At 45.5% G+C, this 26410-nt stretch overlaps 1 protein-coding gene across 7 annotated transcripts in view; it reads left to right on the top strand.

The window, feature by feature from the left end:
- The window catches only part of trappc9 (trafficking protein particle complex subunit 9), a 1402808-nt gene that overhangs the window by 645909 nt on the left and 730489 nt on the right, over nt 1-26410 (top strand). For all 7 annotated transcript variants that reach the window (XR_011595734.1, XM_070892854.1, XM_070892846.1 and 4 more), the window contains one exon: nt 999-1141. Coding sequence is in view for 6 of the 7 variants with exons in the window: in XM_070892854.1 (XP_070748955.1) it covers nt 999-1141 (143 nt within the window). In the remaining variant the exon portion in view is untranslated. The remainder of the gene's footprint in view (nt 1-998; nt 1142-26410) is intronic.

The following is a 26410-nucleotide window of genomic DNA, read 5'->3' as shown; positions in this document are numbered from 1 at the left end:
AAATGCCTGATACTAAACTGATCAAGAAGGTATTCTACAGTGAGCTGAAACCAGGTAAACATACTCGTGATAGTTCAAAAAATATAAGGATTACCTAAAGACCAATCTTAAAAAAAAATGTACATTCTACAAAAAGCACACAAAACTTATTTTGATGGATCTCCAGTGGTATTGCTCATGATGATTCCAACAATGAGCTGTTTTATAAGGGTTATGTTATACCACGCAATGGCGAATGTATTATTCTGTTGCTGTTTCCTTTTAAGGTGTCAAAATCTGATTGCTTTTAAGTACTGAAGTTTAATTGCTCTTCAGGCCATAAGTACATTAAATATAACCCTGGCTTTCTTGCTCTTTAACTGTGATTGGAAAGGTCACTCAGAAGTCACAGGCATTCATGCTTCTGTGCCAAATACCGACTAGTGTTTCTTTAAGCTATTTTTCCATGTGCGGCACAGAAATTTGAATGTGCCTCTTGAATTGTGTCAGACAAGATGATGAGAATGATGATGACAGCAAATGCTCACTGGATGCACAGTTTTTAATATATGCAAGCAGATCTCAGTGGTTATTTTACAGTAGTATGAATGTTATCAACAAATGCGATGGGGAAGTGTGGTCTATACACAAGACTTAAAATGTGTGTGTGTATATATGTGTGTGTGTGTGTGTGTGTCTGTGCATATAACTTATGTAGGTATATATTAACAAATATATTTAAGTTCAATATAAATTTCATATTTGACTTATTTCTTTATGTATGAAGTTGATATCAATTGTTGCACATGTGAAGACAATAAGCATAAACTGCAAAATAAATGACTACTTTTTGGGTAATAGGTTTTATTTGGCTAATGACTTGACATCCTAAATGCTAAACTGTTATTTTTTTTATATAAAAGTAGCTTGTTAAGAAAAGATCTTCACTAAGAAGTTTAAAAGTTGAAATGTGCATATTATAAATTTTAATTATTTTCTGAAACATTTTTGTTTTTCAGACACTGGAAGCCGTTTTGAACTTCAAATACTCTGGTGGACCAGGACACATTGATGGATACTACAGGAATCTTTCTTTGGGGCTTCAAGTAGATGTAGAGCCATCAGTGTTCTTCACAAGGGTCAGCACCCTTCCTGCAACAAGGTACAGCAAATCAATCAATTTGCTCTTTGCAACACATACTCTGATGGTCTGTTCAAAAAATATGGTGCTCTTCACAAAAGCGACCTGCATTTATATAGCGTCTGTATCGGGGGGGCGGCAGCCAACCCACTCCTTATTGTATTCAAAGGAACAATTATCAAACAAAATATGAAACTGAGCAACTGAGATATTAGGACAGATGAGCGGTAGGTTTTAAGGAGCATCTTGAAGGAGGAGAGAGAGAGCGGCAGAGAGATTTATCAAGTGAATTCCAGAGCTTAGTGCCTAGATAGCTGAAGGCATGGCCGCCAATGGTGGAGTGAAGAAAATCCGGGATGCACAAAAGCACAAAATTAGAGTGTAGAGATCTTAGAGGGTTGTAGGGCTGGAGTAGGTTCCGGGAATAGGGAAGGGCAAGGTCATGAAGGGATTTGAAAATGAGGTTGGAATTTTAAAATTGAGGCTTTGCTGGACTGAAAGCCAATGTCGGTCAGCGAGCACCTTTTGAAAGGTCATCGACCTGAACCGTTAACTCCGTTTCTCTCGCCACAGTTGCTGTCTGTCCAACTGAGTGTTTCTAGAATTTTCTGTTTCTTTTCTGATTTCCAGCATATGCAGTATTTTGCTTTTTTTTTCTTTGATGTTTCTCTCTATTTATTAAACCAACATTTGAATGAAGAGCAACGCTGTGAAATTTGATTATCTGGTGAGGCTCATCATAACTGAAAGTTAATCAGCAAAAAAAACACTGCTAAAACATTGTTCCTGACTTTGTTTAAGCTTTTATTCTCCAGCCTGTTCTACTCTTTGCTTCAGAGGTTAACATTTCTGAAATCAGAGTATCCTTAAATGTTATCAGCATTTATTTTGTGCTGTAGGAAAGATTGAATCAGAAAATCCAGAACAGTGCCCACGCTATGTAGGAAATATGAAGACTAAATCCTACAGAATAACCATATTATTAAGTAAATATTTCTCATGTAGCATACACTCAAACAATTACATCCACGCATACTAAAATAAGCAAGGCATGAGGTAGCAGAGGTACTATTATATATTTAGAAGCATTCATCTCGGGGTACAGATTTGCAAATGATTAAAAGTAGCAATACAAGTTAACAAAGCCATAAAAATGCAAACAAAGCACTGGGGTTCATTCTAAAGGAATAGAATTATAAAGTAGAGAAGTTTTGTTAGACCTGTCATTCACTGGTTCCAGATGCTCTGTTGTCAATTTGCAATTCCAGCAAGAAACGGTGCAAATTATATTCAAGCTGAAGGACACCAGAAAAAAACTTAATAACTGAGCATGCTGCTGGATGCCCTGTTCCAGCAAGATTTGGCCCTATGTTTAAAAAAGAAATTGCCCCTATGTTTGATCTCACTGCAGCTTTGCTGCACTTCTATTAATTAAAGACATCAGGGTTTCTTGTTTTTTCTCATTGCACCTTGATCCTAAATTCGTTGTGCATCACCATATGGGATCACTGTACATTGTCTCATATGTACATTATAATAGAGCAGAACTCTATTAAATAGAGAAAAATTGCAAAGTGCTGCAGTACAGAGGGACCTGGGGGTCCTTGTGCATGAAACCCAAAAAGTTAGTATGCAGGTAGAGCAAGTAACCAGGAAGGCAAATGGAATGTTGCCCTTTATTGCAAGGGGGATAGAGTATAAAAGCAGAGAAGTCCTGCTACAACTGTACAGAGTATTGGTGAGGCCACACCTGGAGTACTGTGTACAGTGTTGGTCTCCTTATTTAATTGCATTGGAGGCTATTCAGAGAAGGTTCACGAGATTGATTCCGGAGATGAGGGGGTTGACTTATGAAGATAGGTTGAGCCTATACTCATTGGAGTTCAGAAGAATGAGAGGTGATCTTATCGGAACATATAAGATAATGACGGGGCTCGACAAGGTAGATGCAGAAAGGATATTTCGACTCATCGGGGAAACTAAAACTAGAGGGCATAGTCTCAGAATAAAGGGCCAACCATTTAAAACTGAGATGAGGAGAAATTTCTTCTGAGGGTTCTAAATCTGTGGAATTCTCTGCCCCAGAGAGCTGTGAAGGCTGGTCCCTTGAATATATTTACGGTGGAGGTAGACAGATTTTTGAGCGATGAGGGAATAAAGGGTTATGGGGAGCAGGCAGGGAAGTGGAGCTGAGTCCATGATCAGATCAGCCATAATCTTATTAAATGGCGGAGCAGCTCGAGGGGCCAAATGGCTTACTTCTGCTCCTATTTCTTTTGTTCTTATGTCACTGATAATGTGAACGTATGGTTGGATTTAAAGGTCATATAAATTGATAACTTAAAGATCGATCTTTCAATTTGTCACTTCAGTAACCCTGCAATAAGGTGGTGTATTTTTTTTTACAAGAATTCCATCAGTTTATATTCCCAATGTTAAGATTAATCAACATAATGTTACACGTGTTGTTAGCGTGAATGTTTTCCTGCAAGAATCACTCGACACTCTGGGTCGGTTCCAACGCCAAAATGGCTTTTATTACGCCGGCGGGGAGAGAGCCTCTGGTCCAACTCCAGGCACTCCACTCCCCTGAACAAAGAAATTAATCGATATTTATATGTTTTACAATAGTTCATTACAGTTACTCAGCCCACTTCGGCTGGACACAATCCAATCATAACGATTATAGATTACATATTGGTTTCTTTTACCCAATAGAATTGTTCAGTAGCTCCAGGCACCCGAAACTGTGTGGGACAGGCCCGAAGCACGCAGCCCCTAGCCCTGGCCGAATGGCCTCACTGGGGCTGCGTGAATAAGGCTCCTCCCACGGCCAGCTCCTGCTTCCTCCCGACGCAACTCGACTCCCGCTTCCCGCCTCTGGACCGGACCCGACACCCGCTCCCCCCACCCACCGCCCCCGGACCGGACCGGACCCGACTCCCGCCCCCCCCCCCCACACCCCCCCCCGACTGGACCCGACCCAACTCCCGCTCCCGCTCCGCGCCCCCCCACCGACTGGACCTGACCAGACTCCCGCTCCCCCCCGCCCCCGCCCCCGCCCCCGGACTGCATCTGACCTGACCTCCCTCTCCCTCCCCCTGACCCGAACCTAACAGACCTCCCTCCCTCCCACCATCCCCCCGACCCGACCCAACGCCACCTAACTGTAAATCTGGTGCTGGGGACGGGCCCTGCCCGAAGTCTCGGGCCCGGCCCGTTCAGCCTCCCTTCCCCTTCCCACCCCCCCCTCCCTCCCCATCTCCTTCCCCCTTCCCTCCCCCCCATCTCCTTCCCTCCCCCCCATCTCCTTCCCTCCCCCCCATCTCCTCCTTCTCCCCCCCCAATCTCCTTCTTCTCCCCCCCATCTCCTTCTTCTCCCCCCATCTCCTTCTTCTCCCCCCCATCTCCTTCTTCTCCCCCCCCATCTCCTTCTTCTCCCCCCCATCTCCTTCTTCTCCCCCCCATCTCCTTCTTCTCCCCCCCCATCTCCTTCTTCTCCCCCCCATCTCCTTCTTCTCCCCCCCCATCTCCTTCTTCTCCCCCCCCATCTCCTTCTTCTCCCCCCCCTCTCCTTCTTCTCCCCCCCATCTCCTTCCTTCCCCCCCATCTCCTTCCTTCCCCCCCATCTCCTTTCCCCCCCATCTCCTTCCCCCCCATCTCCTTTCCCCCCCATCTCCTTTCCCCCCCATCTCCTTTCCCCCCCCATCTCCTTTCCCCCCCATCTCCTTTCCCCCCCATCTCCTTTCCCCCCCATCTCCTTTCCCCCCCCATCTCCTTTCCCCCCCATCTCCTTTCCCCCCCCATCTCCTTTCCCCCCCCATCTCCTTCCCCCCCATCTCCTTCCCCCCCCCATCTCCTTTCCCCCCCATCTCCTTTCCCCCCCCATCTCCTTTCCCCCCCCATCTCCTTTCCCCCCCATCTCCTTTCCCTCCCCATCTCCTTTCCCCCCCATCTCCTTTCCCCCCCCATCTCCTTTCCCCCCCCCCCCATCTCCTTTCCCCCCCCATCTCCTTTCCCCCCCCCCCATCTCCTTTCCCCTCCCCATCTCCTTTCTCCCCCCACATCTCCTTTCTCCCCCCACATCTCCTTCCCCCCCACATCTCCTTCCCCCCCCCATCTCCTTTCCCCCCCCCATCTCCTTTCCCCCCCCATCTCCTTTCCCCCCCCATCTCCTTTCCCCCCCCCATCTCCTTTCCCCCCCCCATCTCCTTTCCCCCCCCATCTCCTTCCCCCCCCATCTCCTTCCCCCCCCCATCTCCTTCCCCCCCCCATCTCCTTTCCCCCCCATCTCCTTTCCCCCCCATCTCCTTTCTCCCCCCATATCTTTCCCCCCCCATCTCCTTTCTCCCCCCATCTCCTTTCTCCCCCCATCTCCTTTCTCCCCCCATCTCCTTTCTCCCCCCATCTCCTTTCTCCCTCCCCCATCTCCTTTCTCCCCCCCATCTCCTTTCTCCCCCCCATCTCCTTTCTCCCCCCCCATCTCCTTTCTCCCCCCATCTCCTTTCCCCCCCATCTCCTTTCCCCCCCATCTCCTTTCCCCCCCATCTCCTTTCCCCCCCCATCTCTTTCCCCCCCATCTCCTTTTCCCCCCATCTCCTTTTCCCCCCATCTCCTTTCTCCCCCCATCTCCTTTCCCCCCCCATCTCCTTTTCCCCCCATCTCCTTTTCCCCCCATCTCCTTTTCCCCCCATCTCCTTTTCCCCCCATCTCCTTTTCCCCCCATCTCCTTTTCCCCCCATCTCCTTTTCCCCCCATCTCCTTTTCCCCCCATCTCCTTTTCCCCCCATCTCCTTTTCCCCCCATCTCCTTTTCCCCCCATCTCCTTTTCCCCCCATCTCCTTTTCCCCCCATCTCCTTTTCCCCCCATCTCCTTTTCCCCCCATCTCCTTTTCCCCCCATCTCCTTTCCCCCCATCTCCTTTCCCCCCATCTCCTTTCCCCCCATCTCCTTTCCCCCCATCTCCTTTCCCCCCATCTCCTTTCCCCCCATCTCCTTTCCCCCCATCTCCTTTCCCCCCATCTCCTTTCCCCCCATCTCCTTTCCCCCCATCTCCTTTCCCCCCATCTCCTTTCCCCCCATCTCCTTTCCCCCCATCTCCTTTCCCCCCCCATCTCCTTTCCCCCCCCATCTCCTTTTCCCCCCATCTCCTTTTCCCCCCATCTCCTTTTCCCCCCATCTCCTTTTCCCCCCATCTCCTTTTCCCCCCATCTCCTTTTCCCCCCATCTCCTTTTCCCCCCATCTCCTTTTCCCCCCATCTCCTTTTCCCCCCATCTCCTTTTCCCCCCATCTCCTTTTCCCCCCATCTCCTTTCCCCCCATCTCCTTTCCCCCCATCTCCTTTCCCCCCATCTCCTTTCCCCCATCTCCTTTCCCCCCATCTCCTTTCCCCCATCTCCTTTCCCCCCATCTCCTTTCCCCCATCTCCTTTCCCCCATCTCCTTTCCCCCCATCTCCTTTCCCCCCATCTCCTTTCCCCCCATCTCCTTTCCCCCCATCTCCTTTCCCCCCATCTCCTTTCCCCCCATCTCCTTTCCCCCCATCTCCTTTCCCCCATCTCCTTTCCCCCCATCTCCTTTCCCCCCATCTCCTTTCCCCCCATCTCCTTTCCCCCCATCTCCTTTCCCCCCATCTCCTTTCCCCCCATCTCCTTTCCCCCCATCTCCTTTCTCCCCCTTCATCCCCTTCTCCCCCCCTCCCCCCCCCCCCCCCCTTCTCCCCCCCTCCCCCTTCTCTCTCCCTTCTCCCCCTTCCCTCCCTCTGCTCCCCCCCTCTCTCCCTCTACCCCCCTCCTTCCTCTCCCCTCGCTGTCAGAAACACACACACTGACAGACAGAGAATGAGAGACACACACAGACAGACAGAGAGATAGAGACACTGACAGAGACACTGGGGGGAGGGGGCATCCTAGCACGCTGTTGGAGGGCTCCCAGTGCTGCAGTCGGTAAGTAGAAAATGTTTTATTTATTGATTTAAAAAAAAAAAATTTTTTTTTTTTTTTTGATTGATTTATTGGTTGATTTATTGATGTATTTATCATTTATTATTGATGATGGCTCTTTATTTGTAAAACTGAAGTGTTTAATGTTTGTAAACTTCCCTTTAAACCCCCCCCCCCCACCATTCCCTACGCCTGATTTGTAACCTACGCCTGATTTTCTAAAGTGTAGACAAGGTTTTTTCGAGCGTACAAAAATCTTCACTGACTCCATTCTAAGTTAGTTTGGAGTAAGTTTTCACTGCCGAAACTTTGAAAACAGGCGTAAGTGGCCGGACACGCCCCCTTTTGAAAAAAAAATTCTGTTCCAAAGTGAAACTGTTCTAACTGACGAGAACTGGAGCAAACTAAGATACTCTGTTCTACACCAGTTGCTCCTAAAAATCAGGAGCAAATCATGTGGAAACTTGGGGCCAATGAGACTAAAGGCAGATAAATCCCCTGGACCTGATGGCTTGCATCCTAGGGTCTTAAGAGAAGTAGCGGCAGAGATTGTGGATGCATTGGTTGTAATTTACCAAAATTCCATGGATCCTGGGGAGGTCCCAGCAGATTGGAAAACTGCAAATGTAACACCCCTATTTAAAAAAGGAGGCAGATAAAAAGCAGGAAACTATAGACCAGTTAGCCTAACATCTGTGGTTGGGAAAATGTTGGAGTCTATTATTAAAGAAGCAGTAGCAGGACATTTGGAAAAGCAAAATTCGGTGAAGCAGAGTCAGCATGGATCTATGATGGGGTCGTCATGTTTGACAAATTTGCTGGAGTTCTTTGAGGATGTAACGAACAGGGTGGATAAAGGGGAACCAGTGGAGTTGGTGTATTTGGACTTCCAAAAGGCATTTGACAAGTGCCACATAAAAGGTTACTGCACAAGATAAAAGTTCACGGGGTTGGGGGTAATATATTAGCATGGACAGAGGATTGGCTAACTAACAGAGAACAGAGAGTCGGGATAAATGGTTCATTCTTTGGTTGGCAACCAGTAACTAGTGGGGTGCCGCAGGGATCAGTGCTGGGACCCCAACTATTTACAATCTATATTAACGACTTGGAAGAAGGGATTGAGTGTAACGTAGCCAAGTTTGCTGGCGATACAAAGATGGGAGGAAAAGCAATGTGTGAGGAGGACACAAAACATCTGCAAAAGGACATAGACAGGCTCAGTGAGTGGGCAAAAATTTGGCAGATGGAGTATAATGTTGGAACGTGTGAGGTCATGCACTTTGGCAGAAAAAAATCAAAGTGCAAGTTCTTATTTAAATGGAGAAAGATTGCCAAGTGCCGCTGTACAGCGGGACCTGGGGTACTTGTGCGTGAAACACAAAAGGACAGTATGCAGGTACAAGCAAGTGATCAGGAAGGCCAATGGTATCTTGGCCTTTATTGCAAAGGGGATGGAATATAAAAGCAGGGAAGTCTTGCTACAATTAAACAGGATATTGGTGAGCCCACACCTGGAATACTGCGTGCAGTTTTGGTTTCCATATTTGTGAAAGGATATACTTGCTTTGGCGGCAGTTCAGAGCAGGTTCATGAGGTTGATTCCGGAGATGAGGGGATTGACTTATGAGGAAAGGTTGAGTTGGTTGAGCCTCTACTCATTGAATTCAGAAGAATGAGAGGTGATCGGATCAAAACGTATAAGATTATGAGGGGACTTGACGAGGTGGATGCAGAGAGGATGTTTCCACTGATAGGGGCGACTAGAACTAGAGGGCATACTCTTAGAATAAGGGGCCGCCCATTTAAAACAGAGATGAGGAGAAATTTCTTAGGGTTGTAAATCTATGGAATTCGCTGCCTCAGAGAGCTGTGGAAGCTGGGACTTTGAATAAATTTAGACAGAAATAGACAGTTTTGTAAACGATAAAGAGATAGGGGGTTATGGGGAGCGGGTGGGGATTTTAGAGCTGAGTCCATGATCAGATCAGCCATGATCTTATTGAATGGTGGAGCAGGCTCGAGGGGCCGTATGGTCTACTCTTGTTCCTATTTCTTATGTTCTTATGTAAACCTATTTTTTCCAATTTGTAAATACAAATTGTAAGCACCCAAGTGCTTTTATGGACTGAAATACTAGCTTTAAAATGAATGTGTTAACTCTCTGCCATGATTTTCGCTGTCTACTTTGTTTTAAATCCCCTGACTCTGCTTTTCCTGACAATCAATGCAGTGCACGTCATAGCAAGGTGGCAATCTCAGAGCTATCTGACAGCAGGGAGACTCAGGCCATTTGTCCTGTTTTTGTCAGTGAGTGTGCTAAGACAGGGAATGTGACATACTTAACATGTAATGCTGCTACATCCATCTTTTAATAGTGGATTCATAATACCTGTAATCTTCCAGTTATGTTTACAATTGCACAGTTGCCAGCCAAGAAGACTGCAAACCACCTGTAGTTTATTACAAATTGACATGGACACTGACAAATCTTTCATTTACATATATATTAAATCTGTTATTGCATACTCCAGGTGAGATGAATGTTACCGCAGTCAGCATTTTCTTATCGATACATTTATTTGAGCTAATCTGCCGAATCAGCATTATTTTCTTTTTCAGCTTTATGCTGTCACTTGATAGAACTGAGTAAACTGTATCTTGCAAATGTAATTCGAAGATGGTGTTTGGGTGTGGGAGTGAGGAGAAGCTTTATTATTTTGTATCACAGCAGCTTGGCACTAAAATGTGCATTACCATAGAGCATATTCCGGACCAGCCGAGTTATTAAAAGAAGCATGTAACTGATTCACATTGGCATGGAATCTCTGGTGTGCTGAGTTAGTTGATCTCGGATGGGTCCGCTGTAGCAATACTACAATTATGTCTCTGTGCCTTGAATTAAGGAACAGAAAATCAACCAGGTTTCCTGCTCTTGATCATTATTCTGAGTATTCTGTATGCTTGTGTTAATGTTGCGTGAGGAATAGAAACATAGAAACATAGAAAATAGGTGCAGGAGTAGGCCATTCGGCCCTTCTAGCCTGCACCGCCATTCAATGAGTTCATGGCTGAACATGCAACTTCAGTACCCCATTCCTGCTTTCTCACCATACCCCTTGATTCCCCTAGTAGTAAGGACTTCATCGAACTCCTTTTTGAATATATTTCGTGAATTGGCCTCAACAACTTTCTGTGGTAGAGAATTCCACAGGTTCACCACTCTCTGGGTGAAGAAATTCCTCCTCATCTCGGTCCTAAATGGCTTCCCCCTTATCCTTCGACTGTGTCCCCTGGTTCTGGACTTCCCCAACATTGGGAACATTCTTCCTGCATCTAACCTGTCTAACCCCGTCAGAATTTTAAACGTTTCTATGAGGTCCCCTCTCATTCTTCTGAACTCCAGTGAATACAAGCCCAGTTGATCCAGTCTTTCTTGATAGGTTAGTCCCGCCATCCCGGGAATCAGTCTCTGCACTCCCTCAATAGCAAGAATGTCCTTCCTCAGGTTAGGAGACCAAAACTGTACACAATACTCCAGGTGTGGCCTCACCATGGCCCTGTACAATTGTAGCAACACCTCCCTGCCCCTGTACTCAAATCCCCTCGCTATGAAGGCCAACATGCCATTTGCTTTCTTAACCGCCTGCTGTACCTGCATGCCAACCTTCAATGACTGATGTACCATGACACCCAGGTCTCTTTGCACCTCCCCTTTTCCTAATCTGTCACCATTCAGATAATAGTCTGTCTCTCTGTTTTTACCACCAAAGTGGATAACCTCACATTTATCCACATTATACTTCATCTGCCATGCATTTGTCCACTCACCTAACCTAACGAAGTCGCTCTGCAGCCTCATAGCATCCTCCTCGCAGCTCACACTGCCACCCAACTTAGTGTCATCCGCAAATTTGGAGATACTACATTTAATCCCCTCGTCTAAATCATTAATGTACAGTGTAAACAGCTGGGGCCCCAGCACAGAACCTTGCGGTACCCCACAAGTCACTGCCTGCCATTCTGAAAAGTCCCCATTTACTCCTACTCTTTGCTTCCTGTCTGACAACCAGTTCTCAATCCATGTCAGCACACTACCCCCAATCCCATGTGCTTTAACTTTGCACATTAATCTCTTGTGTGGGACCTTGTCGAAATGGGTTGTCTTTGGCTCTGATGCCATACCCTGTTAAACAGCTTGCCAATACTCGGTGTTTAAGCTTGCACATGAAAAATGGCCATTTGGGTCAGGTACTGAAGGCTGTCTTGGAGAGATGGGGAGAAATTTAGAACTGTGGAAAGATAAATTATCAGTCTATCCATAGCGAGTCTTGCATTTAGTGTGTGCACATTCAGAATATGTGTCACACTTATCTGATTGACTGACTGAAATATAATATTGAGAGCAGTAACAAATCACAATGGAACAGATGGAAAACTTACTAGTGAGTAAGGTTGTTCATCGTTGCTGGGTCAAAATCCTGGAACTCTCCACCAAACATTGTGGGAGTACCTACACCACATAGACTGCAGCGGTTCAAGAAGGCATTCTCGAGGGCAATTCGGGATGGACAACTAATGCTGGCCTTGCTAGTGACACCCACATCCCGTGAATGAATAAATTAAGAAGTGGCATCCTTTTTTTAAAAAAAAAGCATTAAACAATTAAAGACAGTCATGAGTCATGTCTTGGTCTATATCCAAGAGAATTGAAGAAATAAAGACTTGTATGACTACATTTATGAAGCCTTTTTCAAGGCCCCAGAATGTCCCAAAGTGCTTTACGACCAATGAAATACTTTTATAGAATCATAGAAATTTATAGCATGGACCGAGGCCATTTCTGCCCATCATGTCCGCGCCGGTCAACCAAGAGCTATCCAGCCTAATTCCACTTTCCAGCCCTTGGTCTGTAGCCTTGCAGGTTACGGCACTTTAAATGCACATCCAAGTATTTTACCACCCTTTTAGGCAGTGAATTCCAGATCCCCACTACCCTCTGGGTGAAGAAATTTTCCCTCATATCTCTGCTAAACCTCCCCCCAATTACTTTAAATCTATGTCCTCTGGTTGTTGACCCCTCTGCCAAGGGAAACAGGTCCTTCTTTTCCACTCTATCCAGGCCCCTCATAATTTTATACACCTCAATCATGTCTCCCCTCAGCCTCCTCTGTTCCAAAGAAAACAGACTCAGCATCTCCAATCTTTCCTCATAGCCAAAATTTTCCAGTCCAGGCAACATTCTTGTAAATCTCCTCTGCACCCTATCCAGTGCAATCACATCTTTCCTGCAATATGGTGACCAGCAACTGCATGCTGGACTCCAGCTGCGGCCTAACCAGTGCTTTAAAGAGTTCAAGCACAACCTCCATGCCTCGACTAATAAAGGCAAGTATGCAAGGATTCCATATGCCTTCTTAACCACCTTATCTACCTGGCCTGCTACCTTCAGAGATCTGTGGACCTGCACTCCAAGGTCTCTTTGTTCCTCTACCCTTTTCATTGTCGTACCATTTAATGTGTATTCCCTTGCTGTGTTCGACCTCTCCAAATGCATTACCTCACTTAGACGGATTGAATTCCATTTGCCACTGTTCTGCCCACCTGACCAGTACATTAATATCTTCCTGCAGTCCACAGCTTTCTCCTTCATTATCAACCACACAGCCTATTTTATTTTGAAATGTAATTACAGTTGTAAAGCATGAGGCAGCAGCCAATTTGGTCATAGCAAGATCCCACAGGCAGCAATGAGATAATGACCAGATAACCTGTTTGTGATGTTGGTTGAGGTTTGGGTACTGGCCAGTACAGCGGAAGAACTATACTGTCCTGAGAGGGGCGACGGCACTTCCGACACTGCAGCACTGCTTCTATACTGCACTGTAATGCCAGCCTAAATTATGTGCTCAAGTCTCAGCAATGCGACTTGAACCCACAACCTTCAGAATCAGTGGTGATAGGGCTACCACTGAGACATGTCTGACACCTCGATTTATGGGGATTTATAAGGAGCTGTCAATCCAGACACAATTTCCTCAGTAATGGCAATTTTTAGTTCATTCCAGAATGTGCCTATTTACAGCAATTGGATTTTGTGACTTTAAATGGACAAGCCACATGAACTTTTTAAAATTTCAAAATATACTTTATTCATATAAAAATTTGTACAGTACATTCAAAAGCAGTTCAGTACATTTAGCTGTGGTCAGCAATCCCATACACTACGTTTGGGTGCTGACGGCAGTTCCGTTCGATACATTTCCTTGCTTTTCAGTTCAAGTACAATTCGGTACAATACGGGATACATTGTAGTACATTCAATAAAGACATTACATGTGTCACTATACAGTACACAGAATGGGTGACGGTACATTTACATTTTTATTTTCAACGTGCATTACGAAACAGACCTTGCATTGTACATGGCACTACATAGGTGTTTACAGATCATGGTGCTCCATGTACACACAAAAGAAGTTGCAAGTACAGCCCGAGGGGAGTTTTGTCCTGATTCCTGCCCCCGGGTTTACCGTGGCAGAAGGGCTTTAAACTGTGGCCCTTCCCCACCGTGCCTTTGTGGCGAATGCACCAATTTTAAGTGCGTCCCTCAGCACATAATCCTGGATCTTGGATTGCGCCAGTCTGCAACACGCAGACGTGGACATCTCCTTGCTCTGGAAGACCAGCAAGTTTCGGCAAGACCAAAGAGCGTCTTTGACCGAGTTGATGGCCCTCCAGCAGCAGGTGATGTCTGTCTCGGTGTGTGTCCCTGGGAACAGCCCGTAGAGCACAGAGTCCTGTGTTACGGAGCTGCTCGGGATGAAACGCGACAGCAACCACTGCATCTCTTTCCAAACCTGCCTTGCGAAGGTGCAATCCTGAAGGAGATGGGTGACCGTCTCGTCCGCCCCGCAGCCTACTCGGGGGCACCGTGCCATGCTGCTGAGATGTCGGCTGTGCATGAATGCTCTGACAGATACACATGAAACATCTCTTGCAGGAGATGACTCCTTTCGGTAGTTATTTTATGTCCATGGGGAAAAAGCTAATGAAGCATCAACTCTCCACGTTTTATGTTATAATGGCCCGATTTTCTGGGGCCTATGACTGCGTACGCACAGTGTAGGCGGCCGCAAGTGGCTTGCAAGTTCCAGGTTTACGCATGGCCTGCGCATGCATGAAAATCCGGAACTTGCGATCAGTCAAGAATCTTTTTCAGAGATCATCTACATGTGCAGGAAATGGACATTTGGTAGCGGTGAGTTGGGCTATTTGCACAACTTTTGCCCAGCGAATGCCCATGAATTTCATAGGCCTGGTAAAAGCAAGCGTAAGGCCTTTTACCAGTGTACGGTGAAAATAAATATTAAATTAACATATTTTAAAAATTACTAACATTCAAAAACCTGTAAAATAGGTTAGTGTTATTTTTGGCCCCTTGAAAATTGTTTACATTTATTTTTCAAAATAAATTTTTGTTTTAAATGTTTGCTTTTTAACGTTATTTTAAATGTCATTTTTTTTATTTCAGTGCTGTAAAAAATATATTTTTGGGTGATTCCTATTTTGCTTATCGGGATTCTGTATGTAAATGGAATCCCCATAAACATAATGGGAATGCCATTTCTGATTGGTTGGGCTGCACTACGTTATCCGAGGGGCGCTTGAGTACTACCTATGCCCCTGGGATACATGGGTCTCTCTGCAGGCGTATGCATTGAGGCCCAGGAGCGTGAGTCTCTGTGGATCTAGGACCATCAGGTAGTTGCGAAGGTTTGTTGGCATTCGGAGGCATCCGCCTGCGGGAGGCCTCCGACCACAAATTCAGGCCCAATGGCTTGCGCATTACTTAGTATAAGTCTTGTCTTTTAAAAAACACACTTTTGATTGAGCAGGTTAGGAATTTTTCAGTATTTGTTTTATTACATCTGTATATTACAGTAAATGCTGTCTGAATACATTGTTCATGGGAGTCTCCAAAACATTTATTACATATAATTAATTTGTGGTTCATATTGCTTATTCCATTTCATAGAATCGTCTACTTTCCATTATGTAAAATTCAAGAAGCACATCTTTATTCAAGTCACTTTAGATTCATGTTTTCCAATGGCATCATCCACGTGGAATATGTTAAATTCAGCATCAGTAAAATTCTATTAAGACATGATGTGACGATATGGAGATGTGTTTGAAATGCAGCTGGTCGGTCATGTTTTGGGGTTTTCACATTGGAACAGTTACATAAGTGAAGCTCATGTCCCTACAAATAAAAGGTTGCCTTTATCCAATATTTAGTTAAATGAGGTGAACACAGAACCCATAAAACACTTGTCACTGTACTTGTGCCACCAGGTTATCTCTGATTTTAATAGATGGAAGAATTAACATTGTTAGACTAGGCTGTATACCACTAATTGGATATATTGAATGTTAAACAAATAAATGGACAGGATTGAATGCCAGCTTAACTGTTGAAAACAATAAAAATGCTTCTCTTGGACTAACACTTCAACACTCGAAACACGGACTTTTGCATTTCACTTGCCCTATCGCTATTGCCTTCGGAATGAAATTTGACTTGGTCCAATACTGTCCAAGATATAGCTCCAAATGTAAATATGTAAAAATATATGCTGGAGCAACCATGACTTTCTTTTGCTTCAATGGAAATAGGTCGATTCAACCTGTCCACGAACAAATGTTTCAAGGTTTGATTCTTTGCATCATACTGAAAATGTGACAACGTTTTCTGTGATTCTTTAATGTGCATGCATACTGTTACCAACTCTCAGTTTTTATGTCAGCCCCTTCAAGTGATTGATAGATTCTTTGAACTGCACAAATTTACATCTATGTTACTTATGGTTCTCGGTTGAAATTTAGTCATCAGTTTAAATTTAGTCAAATTTAGCAGAACTACTTAATTCACCCTAACCCTTAACTAATGCTGCTTAAGATTTGTCTCAGAAGGGGTTTGGCTGAAGCACAAACCAGATGTTTTTGAATTCCTGCTATACGATTCAGCTTCTTTCTTGGCATGTGGGGTTTTTATGTTTTATCATCCTTTTTGCTGAGCAGAGAATTGTCCTGTTTATAGCAGAACCATAACTTACGCCTTGTTTCGGTTGTCACATTCTTTGATAAAAAAAAAAAGCTGGAATTCATCATTTTAGAAAGAAATGAATGAGTCAAGATTTGACCTCGAATTAACTAACCCTTACATCATAGTTACTGATTGCTCAAACTCTCTGCCAGACAGATAATCATTTTGCCCTTTGTGTTTATCACTGGATTCTGGTTACTGTAGCTGTGAACAAGAATATGTCCCACTCCCTGTATTACCCATGTCCTCAGTAGTTGTGCTTTTGAAAATAAAAGATAGATGAGAATCGTAGTTTTTATATTTATTAAAAGGTAATGTCATATCAAGGAGTTAAAATAAACTAAGTTTGAGCAGTATACAATTGTCACCTGAGTCCTGGAATGTATTTTTGCCTTGATGTACAATGTAGATGTTAATATTTACTGTAAGTATTGGAATTAACTGAGTAAAATGGTACCTTTTTGTGTGTGAACTTGAGTCATAACTATAAGACATGGTTTGAAATAAAGTGACTTGAAGTTCTTTGCGATTTGGGGAGAAATGCCATGACTTGCTCATATTTTCAAGTGTTGTAGAAAATATGGTAAGTTTTGTTCAAAGTCCATTTCAAGCCCAAGCCTAGTTGCTGAGGACAGACCAGAACTTAGATAGCAAAACATATATAACAATAAGGTAAGGGTGATTATTGAGCACCAAATATAAATTTGAAATTTGTGCAGAATGTGCACAAATGATGCTGTTTAATCACATTTATAACAAAATTAATGTTCTTTGATAACTTTGCTTCTGTCATTAACATACTAACTGCTATAAAGAAAGACCATGCAGACTTTTTGTGATCCCCAAGTTATGTTCTTGGTTGAGATATTCTATTTTTTGCTTCAATTCTCTTTCACCATTTTGACAGCTTATTTTCAGTGCACTACAACCATTTACAGCAATGATGTCGCATTCAAGAATCCTCAATTAAAAAAAAAATTCCTGTTTGGTCAGCATCATGCAGAAGGGTATACAGGAAAGACTGCTTTTTATTTATGGAGGGTAATTTTCTGGCTCCAAACGATGACAAATCACACAAGGGCAAATCTATATGGGTAGCCATCTTCTGATGAAGGTTGGAAGACTCTGGTAGTTACTGTAATGAAGAGATTGTTTAAAATATAATTATCAATAATTCATTTTGTAGCTAAAGCTTACATTATTGGATGAACCTTTCCATTTATATGGCAATTTTTTGTCTTCTGTTTTATTCGAACTGTTTACCTGTTTAAAATAAAATGAATGCTTGTATTAAAATAGGGAATGTCATAAATTAATTGAATCATCTAATATCATCAATAGTAATTTCTAGGTTCAAGAAAGTATCGTTTTGGAGCAAGAAATAAGTATTATCTTGATAAAAGATTAGCCAACATACATGATTAATGAAATATCAAAAATCAAAATGTTCTTAATGGGAGGAGGGTGGGGAAGCATGCTCCTGGAAGCCCGAGGAATACACACAATCCTGCATTATGGTATACAGTGCTCCAATTTCCAAAATTGCCACTACACCACGATGTCGTGTAGTGTATACACCACATGGTATTGCCTGAGCGCGAGCTAGATGCTGACTGAGCGGGATCTGCATTCCCACTGAGCGGGATCTGCACTCTGACTGCACTCAAACAATGGGCTGCCTTTAAAGAGGAGATACATTCGCACGAGGGGGTATTAAAGTCAGAGATCCCTGGATGATGAAAGAGATAGAATAAGATGAAACAGAAAAAGAGAGGCATATGACACATGTCAGGTTGAGAATACAAGTGCAAACCAGGCTGAATATAGAAAGTTCAGTGGGGAAGTGAAAAAGGAAATAAGAGGGGCAAAGAGTGAGTATGAGAATAGATTGACAGCTAATATAAAAGGGAATCCAAAAGTCTTCTACAATCATGTACAGTAAGAGGAGGAATGGGGCCAATTCGGAACCAAAATGGAGACCTACGCCTGGAAGCAGAAGGCATGGCCGAGGTACTAAATGAGTACTTGCATCTGTCTTAAGACTACTTAAAGTTGATAAGTCACCAGGACCGGATGGGATGCATCCAAGGATGCTGAGGGAAGTTCAGGAGGAAATTGTGGAGGCACTGGCCATAATATTCTAATCCTCCTTAGATACAGAATGGTGCCGAAGGACTGGAGAAATGCAAATGTTTCACCTTTGTTCAAAAAAGGGTGTAAGAATAAACCTAGCAACTACAGGCCAGGCCAGTCAGTTTAACCTCTGTGGTGGGGAAGCTTTTACAAATGATAATCAGGGACAGAGTTAACTGTCACTGGGACAAGTGTGGATTAATTAAGGCAAGCCAGCACAGTTAAAGGCAAATCGTGTTTAACTAACTTGATTGAATTTTTTGATGAAGTAATAGAGAGGGTTGATGTGCCACATAATAGGTTTGCCAGCAAAGTTGAAGCCCTTGGAATAAAAAGGACACTGGCAGCATAGATACAAAATTGGTTAAGTGACAGGGAAACACAGGGTAGTGGTGAACGATTGTTTTTCGAACTGGAGGAAGGTACACAGTGGTGTTCCCCCAGGGGTCGATACGAGGACCATTGCTTTTCTTGATCTGTATTAATGACTTGGACCTCTGTGTACAGGGCATAATTTAAAAAATTGCAGATGACACAAAACTTGGAAGTATAGTGAACAGTGAGAAGCATAATGATAGACTTCAAGAGGACATAATAGGTGGAATGGGCAGACCCTAGGCAGATGAAATGTATCACACAAAGGTGCGAAGTGATACATTTTGTAAGGAGGAGAGGCAATATAAACTAAAGGGTACAATTCTAAAGGGGGTGCATGAACAGAGAGACCTGGGGGTATATGTGCACAAATTGTTGAAACTTGCAGGGCAGGTTGAGAAAGCGGTTAAAAAAGCATACAGGATCCTGGGCTTCATAAATAGAGGCATAGGGCTGGTCTTTCCTCTGATGTTTGCTGGGCTATCGTTCATCTATCACCCAAATAGGCAGGCTAACGCCCATTTTACTTAAAAAGTGGGAAGTTGGGCTAGAACATCGCCGGTCCAACTTTTGGCACACAAGAATTTCACATCGCCGAGGTGGTCGCCCACAGCAACTTTCAGCACATCGCCGGGCTGATCGCTTGCCGAGAAGATTGCTGGAGAAAAACTGCTCCCAATGGGCACTGTTTAGCAGGACTCGGCACTACGGATGCCATTTTGAATGTTGGAGGAAGTGAGAGGCTGCTTGAAGAAGGGACTTATGAAGAGAATTGATTTGAGTTATTTCCGGGTCTTACTGACTCAAATGCTCACATTTCTATTTATTGAGGACAAAATTTAGGCCATTTATAGCAATAGTGATGGGGTCTGCAACTTCTTTACCATTATTGGTGCATAATCACATGCTGGAAACTGAAGATGGATTTATTGAAGAGAGAGATGGCGTACTGATGCGGAGGAGGAGACCTTACATCCGACGAACTTACAGGGAAAAGCAATCATACCTCAACTTGTCCGATACCACGTGCTTGAGGAGGCTGCGCTTCCGAAAGGTCATCGCTGAGATGTGGCAGCTAATTAAGCGCGATCTGCAGCTTACCAGCACCATCAGGACCGCACTGCCCGTTGAGGTAAAGGTTACCGTGGCACTTTCATTCTACGCATCGGGCTCCTTTCAGGCCTCAGCTGGCGACATTGGTGGTATCTCTCAGCACGCCACACATTGTTCCATTCGACAGATGACTAAAGCCCTTTATGCACGCAAGATGGACTTCATAAGCTTCCCTATGATCAGGGAGGCACAGACCAGGAGGGCTTTGGGTTTCTCGAGAATAGCAAACTTCCCCAAGGTGCAGGGAGCAATAGACTGTACGCACATCGCCCTGAGAGCACCCTTACAGGATGCGGAGGTGTTTCATAACCGAAAGGGATTCTACTCCCTAAATGTGATACTCGTTGTCGACCACAACCAAATAATTATGGCAGTAAATGCTAATTTTCCAGGCAGCATCCAGGATGCGTACATCTTGCGTGAGAGCACCGTCTCTGACCTGTAACAGTCAGCCACAAGGTCACGGTTGGATGCTGGGGGACAAAAGAATATGGCCTTGCCAGCTGGCTCATGACCCCCCCTGCATAATCCCCAGACAGAAGTCGAGAAGCGCTACAATGAAAGCTGTTACACCCATAATAAATGGTGAGACTGAGTACGATGTGTAATGAGCAAGTGTGACATTAGCTCCTTTATTAAGGTTCCAGAGTGTAAGTACCTTGTGGGTGGCCTGCCTCTGGTGGTCAGGTGTAATGCAAATTGCAAAGGGTTAAATACATAACATCTCTCCCCCGTGAAGTCAGCAGTACACTTATTTACAAGCTGAGACAATCTGGGGCTTTGCGCTCCCTTGTCGATCGTCTTGGTACAAATGCTGGTGTGGGTGGGTTGGTCAATTCTTCACTGGGCTGTTGGGCAGCCGGCCTTGCCGGGCTGCTGGGTGTGATGAGTTTGGTTTCGTGGTCAACTATGATGCCAGTTGCCACTTGTGTGTGTGTGTGTGTGTTGGAAGGTAAAAGTTGGTGGTGTCCTCTTCGGGTTGTTCGTAGCTGTTGGTGAACCGCAATTTGATTTGGTCCAAATGTTTTCTGTGCGTTTGTCCATTTGTCAGTTTGACCTGAAACACCCTACTCCCCTCTTTGGCTGTGACCGTGCCAGCGAGCCATTTGGGACCATGTCCATAATTGAGCACAAACACAGGATCATTGATCTCAATATCGCGTGACAAATTTGCGCGGTCATGGTACATGCTTTGTTGATGCCGCTTGCCCTCCACGTGATCATGGAGATCAGGGTGGACAAGAGAGAGCCTTGTTTTAAGCGCCCTTTTCATGAGCAGCTCGGCTGTGGGAATCCCGGTGAGTGAGTGGGGTCTGGTGCGGTAGCTGAGCAGCACTCGGGACAACCGGGTCTGCAGGGTGCCTTCTGACACACGTTTCAAGCTTTGCTTGATGGTCTGAACTGCCCATTCTGCCTGAACGTTGGATGCAGGCTTGAACGGGGCAGATGTGACGTGTTTGATCCCGTTGCGGGTCATGAATTCCTTGAATTCAGCACTGGTGAAGCACGGCCCATTGTCGCTGACATCAGGCAAGCCGTGCATGGCAAACATGGCTCGTAGCCTTTCAATGGTGGCTGTGGATGTGCTTACAGACATTATTGTACATTCAATCCATTTTGAGTAAGCGTCCACGACAACCAAAAACATTTTGCCGAGGAATGGGCCCGCATAGTCGACATGGATCCTCGACCACGGTTTGGAGGACCATGACCACAAACTTAGCGGTGCCTCTCTGGGTGCATTGCTCAGTTGAGAGCAAGTGTTGCACTGGCGCACGCATGACTCTAAATCTGAGTCGATGCCAGGCCACCACACGTGAGATCTGGCTATAGCTTTCATCATTATGATGCCTGGCTGGATGTTGTGCAGTTCGCAAATAAATGTGTCTCTGCCTTACTTGGTCAAGACCACGCGATTGTCCCACAAAAGACAGTCCGCCTGCAGGAACAACTCGTCTTTGCGTCTGTGGAAAGGCTTAATCGCTTCCTGTACCTCCACTAGGACACTGGACCAGCTCCCATGGAGGACCCAGTTATTTACCAAGGACAGGAAAGGATCCTGGCTGGTCCAGGTCCTGATCTGGCAAGCCGTGACGGGGGACTTCTCGAATGCCTCCATGACCATGAACAAGTCCGCTGTCTGTGCCATTTCCACACCGGTGGTGGGCAATGGTAGCCGACTGAGAGCATCTGCGCAGTTCTCTGTGCCTGGTCTGTGGCGGATTACATAGTTGTATGCCGACAGCGTGAGCGCCCATCTTTGGATGTGGGCAGAGGCATTGGTATTAATCCCTTTGCTCTCAACGAACAGTGATATGAGCGGCTTGTGGTCAGTTTCAAGCTCGAACTTGAGGCCAAATAAGTACTGGTGCATTTTTTTTACCCTGTAAATGCATGCCAGAGCCGCTTTTTCAACCATGCTGTCGGCCCTTTCGGCTTTGGACAAACTCCTGGATGCATTCGCAACCGGTTGCAAAATCCCCGAATGATTAGCCTGTTGTAACACACACCCGACCCATATGACGACACATCGCAAGCTTAACACTAATCGTTAACATGAATTATACAGGACAAACATTGTTAGAACACAATAAATTTCTGGCTTTCTTAAAGGCAGCCTCTTGTGAATTCCCCCATACCCAGTCGTCTCCCTTGCACAGTGTATGTAGGGGTTCTAGCAGGGTGCTGAACCCAGGTAGGAAATTACCGAAATAGTTAAGGAGTCCCAGGAACGACTGCAGCTCCGTCACTTTCTGTGGTTGCGGTGTGTTCTTGATGACCTCTGTCTTGGCGTCGGTGGGTCTGATGCCGTCTGCTGCGATTTTCCTTCCTAAGAATTCGACGTCCTGTGCCAGAAAAACACACTTCAAGCATTTCAACCTGAGCCCCACGCGATCCAACCGACTAAGAACCTCCTCCAGATTCTTCAAGTGCTCCATGGTGTCCCGACCTGTAACCAATCTGTCGTCCTGGAAGACCATTGTACAAGGAACCGACTTTAACAGGCTCTCCATGTTCTGCTGGAAGATCGCCGCGGCCGACCGAATCCCAAACGGGCACCGATTGCAGATAAACAGATCTTGGTGCGTGTTGATGCAGGTGAGGCCTTTCGAAGACGACTCCAGCTCCTGCGTCATGTAGACCGAGGTCAGGTGCAGCTTACTGAACATCTTCCCTCCAGCCAGGGTCGCAAATAGGTCATCTGCCTCAGTTCCTGCAGTGTAAAACGGTTCATCATTATATTCCCCGCAAATTCTAACCGTACCGTCATCCTTGAGTACCGGGACAATTGGATTGTCGTTGAATTGCACCGGCGCGATGATGCCTTTACGTTGCAGCCTGTCCAGCTCAATTTCCACTTTTTCACGCATCAAGTATGGTACCGCTCGAGCCTTGTGGTGGATGGGTCGCGTACCAGGAATCAAATGGATCTGCACTTTCACCCCGAGAAGCTTCCAATGCCTGGCTCGAATAGCGATGGGAACTTGCTTTGAAGCTGGGTACATATGAGGCATTGTTGACGGCCGAAAGCGCTCGGATGTCGTCCCAGTTCCAGCGGATTTTCCCCAGCCAGCTTCTGCCAAACAACGTGGGGCCATCCCCTGGCACAATCCACAGTGGGAGTTCGTTTACTGCTCTATCATAGGAGACTTTGACTTCAGCACTGCCAATTACACGGATTAGTTCCTTGGTGTAAGTCCTTAGTTTAGTGTGAATGGGGCTGAGCTTGGGCTTGTGTGCCGTCTTTCCCCACAGCCTGTCGAAGGCCTTTTTACTCAATATGGACTGACTTGCCCCCGTGTCCAGCTCCATAGATACTGGAATGCCATTGAGTTCAACTTTCAACATTATTGGTGGGCATTTCGTTGTGAACGTGTGTACCCCGTACACTTCTGCCTCCCCCGTACGAGTATCCAACTCAATCTGATCCACTGTGGATCGATCTTCCTCTGCAACGTGGTGGCATGCAGGGTTTGCAGCTCACCTGCACATTCGTTGGAGATGTCCCATTGTTCTGCAACCATTGCATGCATAGTGCTTAAAACGGCATTAATGGGGCCGATGATCACCTCCACAATGCCAACAGGGTGTTAACTGCCTTGCATTAACAGATCATGGCGGACTGTGGGTCAACTGAGGTCGGGCCACAGCAGCCGGTGTGTACGTTCTGCCGTGTGCATTTCTGCTCAAAACAGATGTTACTTTATGCACAGTACTGACCGAAACTTCTTTGTTTTGCGAAATCTGCTTGGTGTTGTCGCTGGTGGACATAAATGCCTGGGCTATCGTTATGGCTTTACTCAGATTCGGAGTTTCTACAGTCAACAGTTTGTGAAGGATTGTCTCATGTCCGATGCCCAGTACAAAAAAGTCTCTGAGCATTTGTTCTAGTAATCCCTCAAACTCTCAATGTCCTGCGAGGCGCCTTAGTTCGGTGACGTAGCTCGCCACTTCCTGGCCCTCCGATCAGTGACACGTGTAGAACCGATACCTCGCCATCAAAACGCTTTTCTTAGGATTTAGGTGCTCCCAGACCAGCATACACAATTCTTTGTAGGATTTCTCTGTTGGTTTTGCAGGGGCCAAGAGATTCTTCATGATGCCATAGGTTGTTGCCCCATAGACAGTTAGGAGGATTGCCCTTCGTTTAGTGGCATTCTAGTCCACTTCCAGCTCGTTGGCCACAAAGTATTGGTCGAGTCTCTTCACGAAGGCCTCTCAATCATCCCCTTTTGAGAACTTCTCCAGGATGCTGATTGTTGTTTACATTTTTGCGCGGTTGTTCATTACCTCGTCGCCAATTGTCACACTCATAATAAATGATGAGACTGAGTACTGTGTAATGAGCAAGTGTGACCTTAGCTCCTTTTATTAAGGTTCCAGACTGTAGCTACCTCGTGGTGTCCAGCTTATATACTGTGCTCCCAAGGGATGCTGGGATCCCTTGGGATTCCAACAGGTGGGCCTTCTGGTGGTCAGGTGTAATGCAAGTTACAAAGGGTTAAATCCATAACAAAAGTTCTATAGCTACACGTAATATCGTTGAAAAGACAATTGGAGTGCTGAAGCAGTGCATCAGATACCTGGACCACTCTGGAGGCAGCCTGCAATACCACCCTGACCAGGTCGCTGAGTTGATTGTGGTGTGCTGCATGTTGCATAACCTAGCTATAAGGAGAGGACAACAATTGCTAGATGCGGCTGCCGGTCCACCTCAGGAGAGAGTGGAGGCGGAACAGGCAGACGAGGATGACGACGAGGACCTCTGGGAGGACAATATTTTGGTTCTGACTTCACGAAGGAAGACAAATAACCTTCCGGAAATAAGAGGGGATCAAGGGTCTAGAGAGAAGGAGGAACTGAAGGAAATCCTTATTAGGTGGGAAATTGATGGAATTGAAGGCCGACAAATCCCCGGGGCCTGATCGTCTGCATCACAGAGTACTTAAGGAAGTGGCCCTAGAAACAGTGGATGCATTGGTGATCATTATCCAACAGTCTCTCGACTCTGGATCAGTTCCTATGGACTGGAGGGTAGCTAATGTTACACCACTTTTTAAGAAAGGAGAGAAAGAGAAAACGGGTAAGTATAGACCGGTTAGCCTGACATCAGTAGTGGGAAAAATGTTGGAATCAATTATTAAAGATGAAATAGCAGCGCATTTGGAAAGCAGTGACAGGATCGGTCCAAGTCGGCATGGATTTATGAAGGGGAAATCATGCTTGACAAATCTTCTAGAATTTTTTGAGGATGTAACTGGTAGAGTGGACAAGGGAGAACCAGTGGATGCGGTGTATTTGGACTTTCAAAAGGCTTATTACAAGGTCCCACACAAGAGATTGGTGTGCAAAATTAAAGCACAAGGTATTGGGGGTGATGTACTGACGTGGATAGAGAACTGGTTGGCAGACAGGAAGCAGAGAGTCTGGATAAATGGGTCCTTTTCAGAATAGCAGGCAGTGACTAGTGGGGTGCCGCAGGACTCAGTGCTGGGACCCCAGCTATTTACAATATACATTCATGATTTAGGTGAAGGAATTGAGTGTAATATCTCCAAGTTTGCAGATGACACTAAGCTGGCTGGCGGTGTGAGCTGTGAGGAGGACGCTAAGAGGCTGCAGGGTGACTTGGACAGGTTAGGTGAGTGGGCAAATGCATGACCGATGCAGTATAATATGGATAAATATGAGGTTATCCACTTTCGTGGCAAAAACACGAAGGCAGAATATTATCTGAATGGTGGCAGATTAGGAAAAGGGGACGAGACCTGGGTGTCATGGTACATCAGTCGTTGAAAGTTGGCATGCAGGTACAGCAGGCGGTGAAGAAGGCAAATGGTATGTTGGGCTTCATAGCTAGGGGACTTGAGTATAGGAGCAGGGAGGTCTTACTGCAGTTGTACAGGGCCTTGGTGAGGCCTCATCTGGAATATTGTGTTCAGTTTTGCTCTCCTAATCTGAGGAAGGACATTCTTGCTATTGAGGGAGTGCAGCGAAGGTTTACCAGACAGATTCCCGGGATGGCAGGAATGGCATATGAGGAGAGACTGGATCGACTGGACCTTTATTCACTGGCGTTTAGAAGGATGAGAGGGGATCTCATAGAAACATAAAATTC

Source organism: Pristiophorus japonicus, chromosome 1, assembly GCF_044704955.1.
Source record: "Pristiophorus japonicus isolate sPriJap1 chromosome 1, sPriJap1.hap1, whole genome shotgun sequence".
NCBI classification, from domain to species: Eukaryota; Metazoa; Chordata; class Chondrichthyes; family Pristiophoridae; genus Pristiophorus; species Pristiophorus japonicus.
Note: the sequence above shows the minus strand (reverse complement) of the source record. Positions and strands in the feature narration are given on the sequence as shown.